The sequence below is a fragment of the Solanum pennellii genome, chromosome 11 (genome assembly GCF_001406875.1).
Source record: "Solanum pennellii chromosome 11, SPENNV200".
Taxonomy (NCBI): Eukaryota; Viridiplantae; Streptophyta; class Magnoliopsida; order Solanales; family Solanaceae; genus Solanum; species Solanum pennellii.
This window is the reverse complement of record NC_028647.1, coordinates 17,944,619-17,966,433: the sequence shown is the minus strand read 5'-3', so window position 1 is coordinate 17,966,433 and position 21,815 is coordinate 17,944,619. Positions and strand designations below refer to the sequence as shown.

The 21,815-nt window shown below is 31.9% G+C and overlaps 1 protein-coding gene across 2 annotated transcripts; it reads right to left on the bottom strand.

The window, feature by feature from the left end:
* Window positions 1–4,540: 4,540 nt before the first annotated feature.
* LOC107004764 (elongation factor 1-gamma 2-like) lies at window positions 4,541–7,754 on the bottom strand. Of its 2 annotated transcripts, XM_015203114.2 has the most exons (7): window positions 7,598–7,754; window positions 6,707–6,856; window positions 6,564–6,624; window positions 6,424–6,476; window positions 6,214–6,315; window positions 5,636–6,125; window positions 4,541–5,148 (listed from the first exon to the last, which is right to left on the bottom strand). In XM_015203114.2, the coding sequence occupies exons 1-7, from the start codon at window positions 7,604–7,606 to the stop codon at window positions 4,769–4,771; spliced, it is 1,245 nt and encodes a 414-aa protein (XP_015058600.1). In that variant the 5' UTR covers window positions 7,607–7,754; the 3' UTR covers window positions 4,541–4,768. The 2 variants fall into 2 exon arrangements, with proteins under 2 accessions (XP_015058600.1, XP_015058601.1); XM_015203115.1 differs by lacking the exon at window positions 7,598–7,754 and having other exon boundaries at window positions 4,595–5,148; window positions 6,707–6,865.
* Between the last annotated feature and the right edge of the window lie 14,061 nt (window positions 7,755–21,815).

Genomic DNA, 21,815 nt, shown 5'->3' with positions numbered 1-21,815 from the left:
TTATCCTGAACCTGCTCATTTTCCCCTTCCCCACCCTCTCTCACTACCTCATCAGTCGGTGGAGGAGTCACTGCCCTATTACTAGCTGGACCAGGTGTTTGTCCTCTACCTCTAGAGGGCGTCCTCCTGCGACCTCTACCACGGCCTCTTGCCACTGCTCCTCCTCGAGTTACAGCCCCAATGGTTGGCTCAGACGCACCCTGTCTTGCCGGTGTTGGTGTTGGCACAGTTGTTGCTCTAGTTCTAACCATCTGCGAAATAGAGTGAGGATGTCAGATACCAATTTGTATCACCTAGATACCAATTGGATCCAAGTAATAGCACGAAAGAAAGAAAGAATAGAGTTTTTCTAAAGTCCTATAGCCTCTCGAAGAAATGTAAAGGCGTCCCCATACCGTTCCTCAAGACTCTACTAGACTTGTCCTTGTGTGATGAGACCAACGAACCTAACGCTCTGATACCAAGTTTGTCACGACCTAAAATGATTCGTGAGTGGCACCCACACTTACCTCCTTAGGTGGGCGAACCAACACATCTAAACCCCAACATATACCAATAGTTCAACTATAAATTATATAAATAATGCGGAAGCTCCAAAAGATTCTAAGCAACCAATTTAAATAAGTTTCTAAAGTTTAATATTTATCATCCCAAAATCTGATAGTCATCACATCAAGGACATCTATTTCCAAATTACCAAGTCTAAAAGTGTTTAAGAAACCAAAATAAGCAAAAAGATGGCCCATGTCCGAAATTCAAAGACATCAAGACGTGAATGAGAGAATCCAGCACGAGCTAGAATTAATAGCTCACCCTGAACTCTGATATGCTGGAGATTGACTAGAGCTGAGGGCGAGTCGAAGTTGATGGTACACTTGTTGCACTCCACAAAACAACAGAGAAGAAAATACAAGTAGGGGTCAGTACAAGGAACACGTACTGAGTAGGTATCATCGGTCAACTCAAAATAGAAATCAATATATAATGAATAGTAATATAAAATCAACTACAATACTTAACAGGTGGCAAGCAACAAACACATAAACCTTTGACAACAACAACACCATAATAGGTACACCATCAATCACAACATCAAGCACACCTATGAGGACTCATGCCTCCACACCATACTCATTTGGAAAATAGGTTCCTTGAGATTAAGTATATTAAGTTACTTCAAGATTATTTGCCTTTAATGTTATTGTGTCGGAACGTGACACTCAGATCCCATAATACCGTGTCGGAACGTGACACTCCTATCCCATAATACTGTGTCGGAACTTGACACTCCGATCCAATTATCTCATTATTTTATTTCAGCAAGCCTTCTTTATTCAAGACGTCATTTTAATAGAGAGGGTTCAAGATTAGAAATTCAACACTCTCATAATTTTAGGCCAACCACAAACCACACAATCAAAACATACAACCACACAATCAAGTACATAGGAGACTTTACAATATCACTCAATACATATCAATCACTATTTAGAGTTTATCTATCAAATTAGAAATAAACAATAACCTACCTCCACCGGAGAGCCGAAGTCAAGCAACTACTTCTCCAACGCTTTTCCTTTCCTTATTGCCTCTGAATCCTTCCAATCTATCAAGTGTGTGTATATATATATATATATATATATATATATATATATATATATATATATATATATATATATATATATATATATATATATATATATATATATATATATATATATATATATATATATATATATATATATATATATATATATATATATATATATATATATATATATATATATATATATATATATATATATATATATATATATATATATATATATATATATATATATATATATATATATATATATATATATATATATATATATATATATATATATATATATATATATATATATATATATATATATATATATATATATATATATATATATATATATATATATATATATATATATATATATATATATATATATATATATATATATATATATATATATATATATATATATATATATATATATATATATATATATATATATATATATATATATATATATATATATATATATATATATATATATATATATATATATATATATATATATATATATATATATATATATATATATATATATATATATATATATATATATATATATATATATATATATATATATATATATATATATATATATATATATATATATATATATATATATATATATATATATATATATATATATATATATATATATATATATATATATATATATATATATATATATATATATATATATATATATATATATATATATATATATATATATATATATATATATATATATATATATATATATATATATATATATATATATATATATATATATATATATATATATATATATATATATATATATATATATATATATATATATATATATATATATATATATATATATATATATATATATATATATATATATATATATATATATATATATATATATATATATATATATATATATATATATATATATATATATATATATATATATATATATATATATATATATATATATATATATATATATATATATATATATATATATATATATATATATATATATATATATATATATATATATATATATATATATATATATATATATATATATATATATATATATATATATATATATATATATATATATATATATATATATATATATATATATATATATATATATATATATATATATATATATATATATATATATATATATATATATATATATATATATATATATATATATATATATATATATATATATATATATATATATATATATATATATATATATATATATATATATATATATATATATATATATATATATATATATATATATATATATATATATATATATATATATATATATATATATATATATATATATATATATATATATATATATATATATATATATATATATATATATATATATATATATATATATATATATATATATATATATATATATATATATATATATATATATATATATATATATATATATATATATATATATATATATATATATATATATATATATATATATATATATATATATATATATATATATATATATATATATATATATATATATATATATATATATATATATATATATATATATATATATATATATATATATATATATATATATATATATATATATATATATATATATATATATATATATATATATATATATATATATATATATATATATATATATATATATATATATATATATATATATATATATATATATATATATATATATATATATATATATATATATATATATATATATATATATATATATATATATATATATATATATATATATATATATATATATATATATATATATATATATATATATATATATATATATATATATATATATATATATATATATATATATATATATATATATATATATATATATATATATATATATATATATATATATATATATATATATATATATATATATATATATATATATATATATATATATATATATATATATATATATATATATATATATACACACACATATATACACATATAAGGTGTAAGTTGACAATCCTATAACACTCAGATTATTCTATGTTTAGCCTAGACCAAAAAACTCACCTAATTATATAATCAATTTCCTAAAGTTCAAACCTAAGGGTAGGTCTTAATTTCCCTAATTAAAATAATTTTAATGAATTTAAAATAATTCGATACACCTAATATTTAATTATCTATCTCAATATAACAACACCTAATTTATAAGATTAGAATAAAATATTGATACTAAAAGTTTGAAACCACTGGTTGGAAAACCAGTGGCAGCCAACACCACTTTGTACACTTGCACGTGTACTTCACAACAAACAAAAAAATTACTCCAAATCTATGTTGCCTACTTAATTCCTATAAAATGTTTTTCAACTAAAAGCGTTGTCACAATTTTCATGACGGCCAACACATGTTTATTTTAACACTTCACCAAAATCAATTCCACGGACAAATTTTTCAGCACCTGAGCTTTCATTACTAATTCTCCAAACCAAGTCAACAATAATTGAAGGAAATTCTCACCTTAAGTCGTCTACGGAATTGGTCTCCTCCAATCGTGTGCGGCTCCCTTTTCTGATCTTCTTTTTTTTCTAAAAGACCAACTTCTATCCTAATTATGATATAATTAACTATACAACTTGATAAAAGTGACCCATTATTTTTTTTAATATTATTTTGTTAACCACTAACTAAATAAATTAGTAAAACTATCCCATTAATTTCATAGTTATAATTCTGAATAGTCCAAAACATCCATTTAAATCTATCGAAAAGTATTTTCTGACATAAAAGTTCTAGTGCTCAAAACGATCGAAAATGGTCGTTACACCAAAGCCTTTGGATGTACAGACTGCTTAACAAATGGAAAAGAAAATACTAGTTCAACAAAAGTCAAGCAAAAGTTGATCAGTCTAAATAGAAGTTAGCATATGCTAAAAGGGGTGATTCACCTGACTGTCAAAACTGCTTTACTTGAAAAGATAACATAATTCAACCATAGTTTCTCTAAGACAATATAGTGTTTAAAACAAGAATCTAAGTAAATTTGGGAAGACAAAACCGGAGTAAACTACAGCCTCAGTCAAAAGGTAACATTGTTGAATCTAATACAATGTTGTTTTACTTGAAGCACTTCGCGTCCAACAGAGACTCTCCCTCAAAAGGCTCGTGGTCTTCAATCATTTGGCTAACCCGCTCCTTCTGAGCTTCATCATTGATGTCTACTTCCTTCCATTCATAGAGTTCCATGTCATAGACCTCCTCCATAACAAACATGGGAATTTCCTTTCCACGGAAAAGCCACAAGCCCTGCACCTTGAATGGGGCCTCAGAACCAACAATCAACATCTTACCAAAAGCGTACTTGCGTACCAGATCCATCCTCTGCAGAAAACCACCAACCTTGTTCAAGGTTACAAAGGAAACTGTGTTCTCATCATTGTACTTATAATCACAAAACCAGAGAGAATATCCTTCGGGGTCATACATGTCCCAGAAACCTGCAGAACAAGAAATGCTACAGGGTAAGATTCTCACAAGGAACCAGCTCAAGTGTTCTACTTAAGTAGAAAATTCCAGCCTATATAACTGGGTTCATACACAAACACACCCTTCCCCAAAAAAATATTTTATAATGGTAACATTAGAATTAAATATCTGAGTAGAAAGGCAGTTCAAAAGCCATATATACAGACCTTTTCTCCGATATCTTTATATGCAAAACAAAACATAGTTGGAATATAAAATTTTCTGTGCAGACTAGTATTCTATATAGATCCATTCAATAGACAGATTCAACTCTGCAAGAAAGAGCGGATCACTGGATTCTCCATCAAAGAGATTGTAGGATAAAGAAAATTGAAAAAAAGATACGAAACATGCACTTCAAGAAAAGATCTAATAATTACATCCGACGCTCAAAGTATCCTAAGAAAGCTCTCAACTTATAATAAGAACGAAGGGTAACATAACAGAAAAAACTAATACCTTTAACGGCAACCTCACGGAAGTTGGTCTTGGTGTTAGAGTAAAGCCTCTTCCAGTCATCCAGAATCATCTTACTTGGAGGCAAGAGATCAAGAGGATTCTTTGCCTTAGGTTTGGGTGCTGCTTCCTCCTCTACAGGACTTGGTTCTTCCTTCTTAACCTCCTTCTTTGGCTCCTCCTTAGCCTTGGGTTTTTCAGGTTGTGCAGGCTTCTTAGATTGCAAAGCTGGGATAGATTCAGCTTGCTTCACTTCACGCAATATCTTGCAGAAGTTTGGCTGATTAACCACAGTCCAGAAGTATCTCTCTACATGTGGGAATTCCTTGGTAAAGCTCTTGGTCATTATCATCCTAAAACCAATGCTCAAGTTGCAGACCATAATGATGTCAGCCAATGTGATTGAATGCCCAACCAAGTATGTGTTAGATGCAAGATGGGTGTTCAAAGCACCAAGCGCTCTCTTCAATGCAGCTACCGCAGCTTCCTCAGCCTTTTCGCAAAACAAGAAGAAATTCAGTTGAGTTATGTGTTCCTAATGGTTCAGAAAAAAAATTAATAATGCATAGTACGATACATACCGCAGGGATGTACACACGAAAGCCAAGGCGTGGGTACAGCCATCGTCCAATGTTTGCATCAACTTCAGTGGCAGAAAAATCATTCCATTGTTCAATTTGAGACTATCAAAGAGAAAAGGGACATAAAGATAGGAATAAGAATTTAACAATTGAAAAATGTAAATGCGAAATGAATGAAACCAAAAAACCAAATAAACTTGAAATACTTACATATTCAATCAATGAAGATCCAAAAAGAGGATTGTTGGGCTTTAATTTAGTAACTACGAGAATTAGCAAACGTCAATGTCAGCACTATCTCTCGTTATATGATCAGAGGTCAAATAAAAGAAAATGATACATGGCCTCACCATAGCGTGCGATAGCATTGCTCTCAAAAACAGGTCCATCAGGTGTTTCAAGCACAGGAACCTATAGGACAAAAAGAAACAGTTGAAATTAGCAAAATCTTGTCAAGTACATTAAAGAATGTACATAAAGAAGAATAACATACCTTTCCAATCGGGTTCATCTTAAGAAACTCAGGTGTGTTGTTTGACACACCCATCTGGAAATCCTTTGGAACTTCAACCTTTACACCTGTGTACTCAGCCGCAATGAGTGCCTTTGAGGCATTTTTGTTGTTATTTGTTGAGTGCAAAATCTGCAACATACATAATGAAGACAATTTAAATGCTTTATATCATTCAAGATATAAAATTGGGCATCATCAAGAAATTTGTTATCATTACGCTTGAATCACAATGTCCCATTATATATCACTCAATGAATTTAGTATTGCTTTTATGAATCAAAAAAAGGTTTGGAAGAAACCAATTGATTCTAGATGTATTAGGAACCAAAATTGAACAGTAAAGTTTGTCGGATTTCTGGGTCCCGGAGGGAGCCCAAAGTACTCCCAGTACTTTTGGGGTCACCCACCACTGATGTCTATTGGAACAGACACGTTTGGAAATCAGCTTGCAAAAATCTCCATATAGTAACCTAAATTGAAAAAATTGCAGATATCTATTCCTTTTCCAGCTTCCAAACCAAGGGTTCATCACACTAACAATGTGAAGCCAAAGATCAATCCAGGCCTTGGCTCTACTCACTAATTGAGTGATTCATACATGTAGACAACTTTCAGAGAAGAGAAACTCAAATAGCCAATAGATCGCAAATTATAATTAATCGACCAACTGATAAAAACTATCGCACATACCCATTTGAACTTGTCAAAATGAAGTAGAGTTACAAACCCACAACCAGAAAAAACGAAATATACTGACAGATTCAGAAATCAACAATAAAGATGAAATCTTTCGTTATAAATTCGTCATATATTGAAATCTCAGATCTATCTTTTACATTAAAAACAAAAAAGAAGGGCTAAGCAACTTACCAGAGCCATGGCCGCTGTTGAAACCTGTTCACCCTTCACCAAAGGAAAGGAGAGAGGTTCACCAAGTGTGTAACCGGCGGTGAGATCTAAGCACAAAGAGACTCTTCAGTAGATATGCCTAGTTGGCCCTTTTGTTTGTAATTTTACTTTACTCCCACTTGAGATTGGACAATTTTGGAATATCATGTTGCATTTTTTTAATTTTGTTTTCTTTTTTATAAAAATAAAAAATTAAAATATGGAATCCGAAAATAACTATGGAATGATACAAGGGGTCACATCGAGTCCTCCATCAAATTTTAATAATATATAATAATTTAAAAAATTACGAAATTATACTTTCTTAAATTTTCCTTATTTTTAATATATCCCTTTTATTTCTAAAACTCTCCAAGATCTCTTATTTCTTTATTATATGAGAACTACATATAGTATATCCGAGCTAGATGTTAATGTCTCTGAGCTACGTACTATGAAATTACAATCTATACTTTTTAGTTTGTAATTACATTAATCCTTAAAAAGTAACACAACATACATTAATATGTAGCTCAAATACATTAAAAAGTATCTCGGGTACATTATAATATGTAACTCGGATACGTTAAAAAATAGCTTGAATACATTATAAAATAAACCGGATACATAATATGTAACTCAGTTACATCAAAAACTGATTCGGATATATTAATATGTAGCTCGAATATATTAAAGAACTAAAAAAATTTAGAAATTTATAAAAATAAAAAAAATATTGGAAATAAGAGAAACACAAGACCTGTATTCAGTAATTTTTCCCAGTAATTTTTCCTTTCTTTTTTATTTCTTTTTTATTGACTATAATATAATTTCCTAAAATAATTGGTAAGTGAGGTTGTAAGGAAAGATTTTATCGAAAATTTATTTGAATCCTAATTACACAAGAATACTTTTAAATATGGATAACTTTTGTCCATAATAAAGTACAGTGCCGGCTCTATGCATGGCAAAATAAGGCCTTTGCCTTGGGCCTCCGAATTTCGGAGGCTCCTAAATTTTTATCAGGAATAAATTATGAGTTATAAGTTTTATACGAAAATTGTTTATTTATGATAAAAAGTATAATTTTTTTAAATATATATTATTTTATTCACTTTAATATTTTTTTACTTTGTTAAAAATAAGAATTAGTAGTGAAACATAGTGAGTTACAAATTTTGTTTTATTTCTTTTTAAATTTTAGTTTCAAGCATTATTAAAATCTTATTAAAATGGAATATATCAAGTTATCAACTTCTTGCGTCAAATTTTATGGTTTTAACTCTTATATTTATTTAATATTTGTCAACTAATTACTTATAAAATTATGTTAACAATTCATATAATAATTTCACTGAAATGATGTTTTTCATTATTGAGTTGATAAAATCTTACCTAAAATTAATAATTGAAAAAACACTAATAATCTTTATCTAAATAGTGTAAAAAAATAAATGTTGAATAAATAAGTATATAAAGTTTGTTTATATTTTAGGCCCCGATTTAAAATTTCGCTTTAAGCCCCCAATCACGTTAAGTCGCCCCCGATAAAGTAAAGACTTTCAAAAGGTGATAAATAATTCAAACGAATGTAATTAATTGAAACTTTAGCTGAGTAGGTTAAGTAGGTGATTATGCATGTTAAGCACTGTACTTATCCAAAGATTTATGCCCCCGTCGTCTCTGTGCCTATATCGGAGTACTTTCCACCTTTTTTTTAATCATGCAGGTCTTTGAAATATATATTTCTTTCTTCACCAACATATAACATTTAAGCTAATATTGTGTCCAACTTTTTGCATTCTTTTTTTTTAAAAGTAAATTTTATTTACCAAGTAAGCGTTACAAATCAAGAAATTAGCATGTTGGACATACTATCCCTCCTTGATGAAACTCAATGTTCATATCTAACTAGCTACCTTTTATAAATACATATTCAAAGCATGTAATTTTACCAGCTAATTTAGGATATCTACTTTCTTTTTTATGCGTCTTTTGAATGATATGCCTAATTATTATGTTTGATAACTACTTCTTCTGTATGAATACCCTGCTATTGCGCTCCAACCATAAGTGATATAGTGAACTTGTCATTGTCATTTTATAGCGTGTGTTGTGGTACCCTTACTTTTCATATACTTAATTGCCTAGTGGACTGCAGTTGTCAAGTGCATTGTGCCTCAATTAATGTCACGATCTAAAGTACCCCCTAGACTTAACATGATAAATAAGACCCCAAAAGATCCTAGACAAGCCACTTGACATAAGCATGATGTAATAACAATACAATTAAAGATATATTATCAATATAAGTATCAAATCACAAGATGAAATAAGAAATACCAACATAGTACGTAAGAGATGTGAAATACTACTAAGTCTAACACAAGTTTTTTTAACATCGTAAGAGTGGTGGAACATAACTAATACACCATGCATAAGTCTGAAACAAAAGTGACCATAAAAGAAATAAAAGTATATATGACTTTTTCCTCAAACCATGAGGATGTTGGACTATTGCCCATGTTCCAGCCAAAGGCCCATGGCCTAATCCTACTTGGAAAATGATTGAAATTATTATCTTTATTTGATTTTCAATTCTATTAGGAAAAGGATTGGAATTGTAATTCTATTTGTAGTTGGTTTTGGCTTTGAAGGAAAAGCACAACTCTATAAATAGAGGATGGTCTTGAGAGAATAATTAAATAAGAGAGGTTTTTTTTTAGAGAGTTTTCAACAAGAGAAAAGAGAGAAAGAAAAGGGTTCTTTTGCTGAAGTCTTTTTCTCCGACCAGCAACGTTCAGATCGTGTTTACCAATTAACTAACCGTTGGATCGGGCTGAAATTTGGACTGAGTATTCCAGACATCTTGGTGGTTGATTTGAACGGTGAAGATCGTATTCGGAGGTCAGAAAGATCCTGTTTTAGGTGCCGAACAGAAACTAGATTTGGGTGGTGTTTCTTTCTATTTATCTTTTGTTGGTGTAGCTATTGTTTGTTCTCTTCTGGCACTTGTTGTGTAGCCATTAGAACAATATTTGTAACCCTTTTATTGGTATAGTGAAGCAATTTGGATCTTGTCGATCCCGTGGTGGTTATCTTTGGTTTGAAAGGTTTTTTCACGTTAAACTTGGTGTTCTTTATAGTTAGATTTTCATTGTCATTTTTTCATCACAACAACTGGTATCAGAGCTAAGGTTATCTATATGGGGGGAATATGAGCAAGATGGTATGTCTAAACGGAAGAAATTACAACATATGGAAAAGCAAGATGAAAGATCTATTGTTCGTAAAGAAGATGCATCTTCCAGTTTTTTCTGCTCATAAACCCGAGAATGTGACCGATAAAAATTGGGAATTTGAGCACCAACAAGTATGTGCATATATAAGACAATGGGTTGAAGATAATGTTAGCAACCATATTGTGAATGAGACACATGCTAGAACATTGTGGGAAAAGTTGGAGACGCTTTACGCTTAAAAAACTTGCAATAACAAGTTGTTCTTGTTAAAGCAATTGTGACCTTTAAATACAAGAAGGGCAGTCCTATTCTTGATCATATAAATTATTTTCAGGGTATTCTTGATCAGCTATCAGGAATAGGTGTTAATTTTGATGATGGAATACAAGGACTTTGACTTCTTAATACTCTATCGGATTTTTGGGAAACTCTTCGTGTTTCTTTAACAAATTCTGCCACTAGTGGAAAGGTGACTATGGAATATGCAAAGAGTGGTCTGTTGAATGAAGAGGTTAGAAGAAAATCTCAAGACACATCTTCACATTCATATATTCTATATACAGAAGATCGAGGGAGACATAAGACAAGAGATCCGAGAAGTAGAGGTAAAAGCAGAAGCAAGTCAAGATTCAAGAATCCAAATATTATATGTTATCATTGTGGAAAGAAAGGACATATTAAAAGATTTTGTAAACAATTGAAGCAAGATCTTAAAGAAAGGAAGAAGGAAGAAAACAATGAAAATAATGTTGTTGATGTTGTGTAGGGGTGCATATCGGTCGGTTCGGTTCGGTTTTGAACATTATCGGTTTTGCTTATCGGTTATCGATTTGTAGACTAGCTAAACCGTTAAAGAACCATTAAGTTATCGGTTAATCGGTTATTGGTTAATCGGTTGTCGACCCTTATCGGTTCGGTTATCGGGTTAACCGTTAACATATCACACATTTTTTAAAAATAAAAATCACATGAAGAACAGGCAAAAGGTCCTGCAGGCTGCAAGGCTGCAATGGTGCAACTAAAGTGACAACATACTAGCAATTAGCAAACACTTACACTGCCTTTCTTTTACTTGCTAAAGCACAAAGTCACACACTAAAACACAAACAAAACAGTACATGATTCAATATTCATCACAACCTTTTTATACTATGGTAGGTGAGCATGGAACCCAACTATCTGGTGGACAAAAGCAAAGACTTGCAATAGCAAGGGCTATCTTAAAGAACCCAAGAATACTACTCCTTGATGAAGCTACAAGTGCACTTGATGCTGAATCAGTGAAGTTCACAGTATGCATTTATGCTCAGTGCTCACCCAACTCTCAGCAGTCAGCACAACACAACATTTTCTACTATAAAACACTCGACACAACAGCCACAGCAGTCAGCACAACACAACATTTTCTACTATAAAACACTCGACACAACAGCCACAGGCCACAGCCCACAGCAGTCAGCACAACACAACATTTTCTACTAGAAAACACTCGACACAACAGCCACAACCCACAGCAGTCAGCACAACACAACATTTTCTACTAGAAAACACTCGACACAACAGCCACAACAGTCAACAAATCCCCAACAGCTCATACAGGCGCAATCAAAATTTCAAAAATTCAAAATAGCAGTCACACAAACTAAAAATTTAGTCCAAACATAGTACTAATATTTCACATTCAACTGTTCAAGTAAACAAAATAATAGCTAGTAATCAATTCTTGCGAGTTAACGATTCTGGTTTCTTGTTTCCAAACAACGTTTAACATGATTTCTTAAGGAGGCAGTTCCATTATAGTGCGAATGGTAATAAGCAACACGACCACAATGAATACATTTCACTGTCCATGATCCATCTTCTTTTTCGTCAAGTTTTTCATAGTGATTCCAAATAGGTGATCGAGCATTAAAACCATGAAGTTGAGGCATGATGAAATCTGATGAACAAAGAAACAGAGAAAGCATTAGATATTTTAATGATTAAAATGAAAGATTAGTCAAAATAAAGTGATAAACTGATACAGAACACCAAATTCTACTGGGAGCTTTGCACAAATATTTGTATCAACCATAATATTACATACCCATTACTCATTAGTCATCAGAAAAGAGAAGTCAATCATAAATCATGCATAAAGACAAGATAATAAATAACACATGTATGATGTAATATAAGAGACCACCTCAATAGTAAGACATCTACCTTCCTTTTCCTTTAGTAGAGTTAGTGAAGGAAACCTCCAATTTTACATGTCATCAATGCAAAGTTCGTTTCCAAGTTTTGCCAAATCTAAAGACAAATATAACAAGTCAAGGCTCAAGACTTAAAAAATAAAAATATAGAATAAACTATTCACAGTTTTACATCAATGAGGTTCTTTTTTTACCTTCTTCAAGTTGCTCAAGAAAATCTAAATCTTCCTCAATACTTATGGGTTGTGGCTCACTTCGAAGCCAATCTTGAAGGCACACTAGAGCTTGTACCAATTTAGGAGTTAATGAACTCCTAAACGAATCAAGTATGCGTCCTCCAGTACTAAAAGCACATTCAGACGCCACACTTGAAACGGGAATAGACAACACATCTCGAGCCATCTCAGAAAGAATTGGAAATCTAGGGGAGTTAACTTTCCACCAAAGCAATACATCAAAATCTGATTTTCCAACTTCAATTTCTTCATCAAGATACTTAACTAATTCTGACTTTGAACTTGCTCCTCCTTTTTCAGATGTATGTTTTTGTAATTCCTCAAAAAAATTTCCAAATTCTCCTCCAGACCTTGAATCAACAGACCTTGAATCAGAAGTATCCACCTCAGTTGAAGAAAATTGGCCATTTTTATCAGAATCAACAGGCTTTGTATACTCATTAAACAAAGATTCCATGTATGTTCGCACACCGATTTCTAAAGCAGCCCCTTTTTCTCCAAACATCTTCCTAAGTGCAAAGCCAAGAGTGATAAATTTGTGACGAGGATCCAAAACACATGGTATAAAAACCATTTTATTCATTTTTTCAGTATCACCCCAATATTTATCAAATTTCTCCTTCATATTTTCCGCCATTTTAGCCAAAACATGATCTTCATTTGATATCAATTGATTCAAGTAAACACCAACTTGACAAATTTCAAGAAAATGAAGATTTGATGTAACATATCGTGATCCAGATATCTTCAAAGTAAGATTAAAAAACATTTCAAGAAATTTTGTGATTCGCTTTAGCCCTCCCAATCACTACTCAAAAGTGTACCTGTAGAATTTTTATCCACCATATCAACAAACTTAAGATGTAGTGTCAAGCCAATATCACGATCGGCGTACTCTACAATTGCACCTTCATATTCAATTACCCGCTTCAACATCATGTAGGTTGAATTCCACCTTGTAGGAACATCCAAGCATAAAGACTTTTTAGCAAGATTTTCATCTTCACAACATTCTTGAAACTTTTTCCACCTAGCAGGAGATTGTCTGATGTATCTCACTGCTTGCCTAACTCGTTCAATAGATACATTTGCTTCTTTTGTACCGTCTTGAACAATAAGATTTACAATATGAGCCATACACCTTATATGAAGGTGACTACCACCCATTAGGTTGGTCCCCCATTTAGTTAATTGCTTAGACAACTCAGTTATTGCCACACTATTTGAACCAGCATTATCAACTGTAACGGTGAAAATGTGATGCAATCCCCACTCATGTAAGCACTTACTAATAGACTTTCCAAGATCTTCACCTCTATGACTAGTGATTGGACAAAAATTGATAATTCTTTTATGCAAAGTCCAATTTTTATCAATCCAATGAGCAGTAATGACCATATAATTAATTCTTTGGATGGAAGTCCAAGTATCAGTGGTTAAAGACACCCTTTGTTTTGTTCCCTTAAAAAAAGCCATCAACTTATGTTTTTCTTCATCAAAAAGATTAAAACAATCACGAGTCACAGTGGTACGAGAAGGAATGTGGAAACAAGGTTGTGCTACTTTCATAAATTGTTTAAAACCTTCTTTTTCAACAAATCTAAAAGGAAGTTCATCAATAATTACCATACGACACAAGGCCTTTCTACACTCTTCCTGATCAAATTTCCATGGAACAACAACTACATCACCCTTGTTACCACCTATCATTGGTTGAAATGCTAATCTTGATTGTCTAATATCAATGTTATAAGGCATCTTAGGGCATTTGGATATATGAGTAAGCATTGACGTCGTACCATGTTCTTTTGTATCAGCAAAATACTCTTTCTTACAGTAGTTGCAAACACCCTTTTCATTTCCATCAGAATCAGTTTTACGAGAAAAATGATCCCACGCACGAGATCTTTTTTTCCTCCCTTTCTTTACTTGAGACTCAACAATTTGACTTTGATCTATTGCATTTGAATTAGAAGCTCCACTTTCACCAACAACCTTATCAGTTATGACATTTTCAGCCATGATACTTTCACCAAAAACTGCGAAAAGATATGCCATAATCGTTTATTGAACTATTTTTTATAAGATTTAGATGAAGCAATGAATTATTGAAGCCTTGAAGGAACTAAAAAAAGAGTAAGCAGCTTTATTCAAGAAAAAAATCCAGATTCCAGAGAAAACTTACACCAAATACCAGCAAAATTATTTGAAAATTGGAGAGGAGCAGATAAAGGATTTATGTCAACATTACAGCAAATTAATAGTAGGGTACTCAGACAACTCGTAGCACCCAAAACAAGTCATTGTTAGTCGTTACCTTGTGAGACGTGAGTTCCGTCCTCGCCTGAGTGACTAGAGAGTAGTTGTCGCCTCGCCGGACGCCTGAGTTACTCGTTGGTTAGTCGTCGCCGACTCGCCTCACCGGAGTTTGGCAATTGGAGAAACTTTGGAGACTGGAGAGAGCGGCGGAAACTGAGTAGTCAGAAGAAGGTCATGAAATGATGATAAATAGAACGAAATCAACGAATACAGAAATTAAAGATCGATCGTTACCTTGTGAGAACTGAGACCGATATGCACCCCTAGTTGTCGCCTCGCTGGACGCCTGAGTAACTCGTTGGTTAGTCGAGTTCCGTCCTCGCCTCACCGGAGTTTGGAAATTGGAGAATGGAGACTGGAGACTGGAGAAGTGGAGAACGGCGGAAGCAGAACTGCAGAAGGAGAAGGTTTCTAACTTGTAACCTAATTGTGAAATGTGAATTAGAAAATTAGAAAATAGGGGGAAATAGTCGGGTAATCGGGTGACCCGGGATATTTCCTTCCCAAACCCGTTACCCGAACCGTTAATCCAATTAAAAAAATTAGTGAACCGGTCCCCGACCCAATTACCCAATAGCCCGACCCGTTAACCCAATAAACCGAAAATCGGTTCGGGTTAATGGTTTTACCCGTTTTTTGCATAGCCCTAATGTTGTCCAAGATGACCTTCTCTTCGCTTGTGATAAAGACGTCATCAATTTTGTATCTCAAGATACAAGTTAGATAATAGATTCTGGAGCCACATCACATGTCACACCAAGAAAAGACTTATTTTGATCTTATACTTCTGTTAACTCTGAGGTGTTAAAGATGGGTAATGCTGGTGAGGTTAAGGTGTTTGGTGTTGGCACTGTTTGTTTGAAAACCAATACCGGTTCAGCGTTGGTCCTTCACAATGTCAAGCATGCTCCAGACATTCCCTTAAATTTGATCTCTGTAGGATAACTAGACAGATGATGGCTATCATAATGACTTGTGCAATTGCCAATGGAAGCTCACCAAAGGCTCACTGATTTTAGCTCGAGGAAGAAAACATTCAAATTTATACGTGACACAAGGATCGATTCTTGGTTACTCTATAAATTTGGTGGAGGGCGAGACTTTATCAGAATTGTGGCGCAAGAGGCTTAGTCATATGAGCGAGAGGGGGATCACCTGTTTGGCTAAGAAGAATTTGCTTGCTGGTATGAAATAAACAAAGGTGAAAAGATGTGTTCATTGCTTGGCAGGGAAACAGAAAAGAGTTTCTTTTCACAGTCATCCTCCTTCAAGAAAGTCTGAGCTATTGGAGCTAGTACACTCAGATTTGTGTGGTCCTTTCAAAGTGAAGTCAAAAGGTGGTGCACTTTACTTTGCTACTTTCATTGCTGATCATTCTCGCAAGATTTGGGTATATCCTTTAAAATCCAAAGATCAAGTGCTTGATGTGTTTAAACAGTTTCAAGCCTTATCTGAGAGACAAACTGGAAAGAAATTAAAATGTATTCGCACTGATAATGGTGGTGAGTATATTGGTCCCTTTGATAACTACTGCAAATCGCAAGGAATTCGTCATCAGAAGACTCCTCCAAAAACTCTTCAATTAAATGGTTTGGCAGAGAGGATGAACAGAACTTTAGTTGAGAGAGTTAGATGTGTGCTTTCAAAGGCTAAACTTCCAAATTCTTTTTGGGCTGAAGACTTAACGTTGTTGCTTATGTTATCAATTTGTCTTCTGTTATTACTTTGGATGGTGATGTTACAAACAGAGTTTGGTTTGATAAGGATATTTCTTATGATCACTTGAAAGTGTTTGGAAGTAAAGCTTCTGTGCATGTTCCAAAAGATGAGAGGTCGAAATTGGATGTTAAAACTAAGTAATGCATCTTAATTGGTTATGGTCAAGATGAGTTTGGATATCGCTTTTATGATCCAATTGATAAGAAACTCATTATAAGTCGTGATGTTGTGTTCATTGAAGATCAAACTATTGAAGATATTAGCAAGACTGAGAAACTAGATTCTCATACTGATGAGAGCTTAGTTGATGTTAATCCAATCCCTATTATTGATACATCTTCTGCACATGAGGGAACCCAAGGTAATGATCCAGATAATGATCAGAGTGTAGAACATGTAAATGTTCCTACTTATGATGTTGTGGTTGATAATCAACCAATTCATGGTGAGATAACCACTTCGAATGATCCAGAAACCTTTTGTAGAAGATCTACTAAAGAAAAGCGAAGCTCAACACGTTAATCTCCTAATGAGTATATCCTCTTGACTGACATGAGAGAACCTGAAGGTTATGATGAAGTCATGCTAGATACTCATAGAGATAGGTGGGTAGAAGCCATGGAAGACGAGATAAAGTCACTTCACGAGAATGACACATATGAGCTAGTGGAGTTACCAAAAGGTAAGAAAGCTTTAAAAAATAAATGGATATTTAGATTAAAGCAAGATCAACATACATTTGCACCTAGATACAAGGCTAGGTTAGTCGTCAAAGGTTTTGGTCAAAGAAAGGGGATTGACTTTGATGAAATTTTCTCTCCTATTGTGAAAATGTCCTCCATTCGTATGGTTCTAGCCTTAGCCGCAAGTCTAGATTTAGAGGTTGAGCAGATGGATGTCAAGACTGCCTTTCTTCATGGTGATTTAGAAGAGGAGATCTACATGGAGCAACCTGAAAGTTTTGTAGTTAATGGGAAAGAAAACCATGTTTGCAAATTGAGAAAGAGTTTGTATGGCTTGAATCAAGCTCCAAGGCAGTGGTACTTAAAGTTTGAATCTGTCATTGAAAATCAGGGATACAAGAAAACTTCTTCAGATCATTGTGTATTCTTTCAAAAGTTCTCTGATGATGATTTTATTATCTTACTACTTTATGTGGATGATATGCTGATTGTTGGCGAAAATAAATCTAGAATTGCAGTCCTGAAGAAAGAGTTAAGCAATTCCTTTGCGATGAAGGACTTGGGGCCAGCAAAGAAGATGTTAGGCATACAAATCTATTGAGATAGACACAAGAAGAAGTTCTCTCTATCCCAAAAAGAGTATATTGAGAAAGTACTCAAGAGGTTCAATATGACAGAGACAAAAGTGGTTAGTACACCTCTTGCTAAACACTTTAAGTTGAGTATGACTCAAAGTCCATCGACTAATGAAGAGAAGAATGAAATGTCGAGTATTCCATATTCTTCCGTGGTTGGTAGTTTGATGTATGCTATGATTTGCACTAGACCATATTGCACATGTTGTTGGTACCGTTAGCAGATTTTTTTCCAATCCTGGAAAAGAATATTGGGGTGCAGTGATGGATACTACGATATTTGAAGGATACGTCAGATATGGAGTTGTGCTTTGATAGTGGCAAGTCTGAACTAGTATGTTACACGGACTCTGATTTGGGAGGAAATCTTGGCAATTCAAAATCCACTTCTGGCTATTTGATCACTTTTGGAGGGGGAGCTATTTCTTGGCAATTAAGACTTCAGAAGTGCATAGCTCTATCTACCACAGAAGCCGAATATATTGTCATTAGTGAAGGTGCCAAGGAATCGCTTTGGATGAAGGAGTTTATCAAAGATCTTGATTTTGAACAATCAAGATTTGTCTTATTTTGTGATAATCAAAGTGATATTTATCTCACCAAGCACTCTACCTTTCATTCTAAGTCCAAGCATATTAGTAGAAAATATCATTGGATTAGAATGGCCCTAGAAGAGAAATTATTTGAGGTTGAGAAGATACACACTGATGACAATCCTTCAGATATGCTTACGAAAGTGGTGATCATAGATAAGCATGAGTTTTGTAGAAGTGCGGCAGGCATGAAGCTTGCCAAAAGATCCTTTACTTGAACTCTCCAGCCAAAGGCCCATGGCCAATCCTACTTGGAAAATGATGGAATTTATTCTCTTTATTTGGTTTCTAATTCTATTAGGAAAAGGATTGGAATTGTAATCCTATTTGTAGTTGATTTTGGCTTTGTAAGGAATGAGGATGATCTTGAGAGAATAATTAATTGATCATTGATATTGTCTTTGAAAGAATTTAGAACATAAGAGAGGTTTTTTTTAGAGAGCTTTCAACAAGAGAAAAGAGAGAGAGAAAGAAAATGGTTCTTTTGCTGCAGTCTTTTTCTCCGACCAGCAACGTTCAAATCATGTTTTCCGATTAACTAACCGTTGAATCGGGATGAATTGGACTGAGTGTTCCTGACATCTTGGTGGTTGATTTGAACGGTGGAGATCGGATTCGGAGGTTAGAAAGATCCTATTTTAGGTCCCGAACAGAAGCTGGATTTGGATGGTGTTTCTTTCTATTTATCTTTTGTTGGTGTAGCTATTCTTTGTTCTCTTTTGGCACTTGTTGTGTAGCTATTAAAATAATATTTGTAACCCTCTAATTGGTATAGTAAAGCAATTCGGATCTTGTCGATCCCGTGGTGGTTACCTTCGGTTTGAAGGGGTTTTCCACGTTAAACTTGGTGTTCTTTATTGTTAGATTTGCATTCTCATTTTTTCGTCACAACATTCACTAATCTAATGATCAAGCCGAGCAATTCCGATCTAAATACATCTGAGAGAAGGAGTGTTAGACCCATGTTATGAGACAATATAGGTATAAGTATGTGTTAGTACAGTGAATGTACTAAGTATGGGAAAATGCATAAAAATATAGGCATGGTCATATGACAAAGTTTAAACATGATATGCACGACCAAGTAAGGATAGTAAGACCTTTAAATAATTCATGAGTCATAATCAAGATCAATGCAAACTTAAAAACCATTTGAGAAGCTTTCATAAACAACTTTACAGAAATTATAGTTCATTCGTCATCGTTAATCGACAATTAGATTATGTAATTATTGTCACGCTCCGAATCTACATCCTAGCAAAATAAGAAGGAAAAATTATGGAAAATTTTACACAAATTTCATAGTTTAGGAATCAATTATATCTTACCCTTACTGTTTTTCAAATCACAAAAATCTCTTAATTTTGATGGAATTCAGATACATTTCGAAATGTCTCAATACATGGCATCTCAATTTTAGCTACATTCCTCAAAATTCCGATGCATCGCGTCTCAGTTCTGGATAAATCACTCGATATCCCGATACAATTGTGTAAAGGGATGTATCTGATAATAGGGGAGAGTACGTACTTTTAATTTTTTTTCAAATGGCAGAGAATTTTAGAGAATATGGTAAAATAAGTTGTGTATTCATGTCACTTTTCATTTGGAGGAGTATTTTTAATAAATAAATACTAATTCTAATGATAATTTTTATTTATTATTTTTTATAGCAAAATTTTGCAATCTATCTGTACTATATTAAAAGCATGAATATGCATAAAAACATTGATTAAACTTCTTACCCTTTATTAAAAAACTTCATTTTAAATAATATCATCTTATTACTATTTTTATTATTGATTATAATATCCTAAAATAATTGGTAAAGTAAGGCAATAAGGAAATGTTTTGTCGAAAAATTTACGTGAATCCTAATTGCACCAGAATACTTCTAAATATGGATAAAAAAGTTCATGAATTATGTAAGGACTTTCGAAAAAAAGTAATAAATGATTCGAAGGATGTTATTAATGAAACTTTACTCGAGTAGGTTAATTAGGTGATAATGTTTGTTAAGCATTGTAGTTATTTGAAAGAGGGTCGATTTTATTTTATCTAGCACCATTCCTAGGTAGTCTACAAATTTTAGCCTTACTCTCACACAAATTTAATTAAATATAGAATTATGTTACTTTGTTTATTCAAGCAACAATAATTATAACAACACAGCCAACATATGAAAACTCTTTCCCACCTTTATTAATCTCAGAATCAATACAAGGAAGACTTCACAATTTTTGTCTAAGGTCAGAAATTAAAAATCCCCTGCCTTAGACGAAATTTCCACCTTTTAAAATTTATGTTATGTGCGACAGTTACAAACGGCAGTTACAAGCGACATCTGTTCGACACTTGTCATCACATGATTTAAACTAATGTTTCAAACAACTATATTTCTAATAGATAGAATATACTTCAAATTACATCCTTATCCAAACGAAATAACAATATTCTAACACTTAGAATATTTCAACCTACATTCCAACACTTAGAATATTTCAGCCTACTTCCAACACTTTGAATATTTCAGTTATCCTCCAACACTTAGTTTTATTTCAACAATCCATCTGAATGT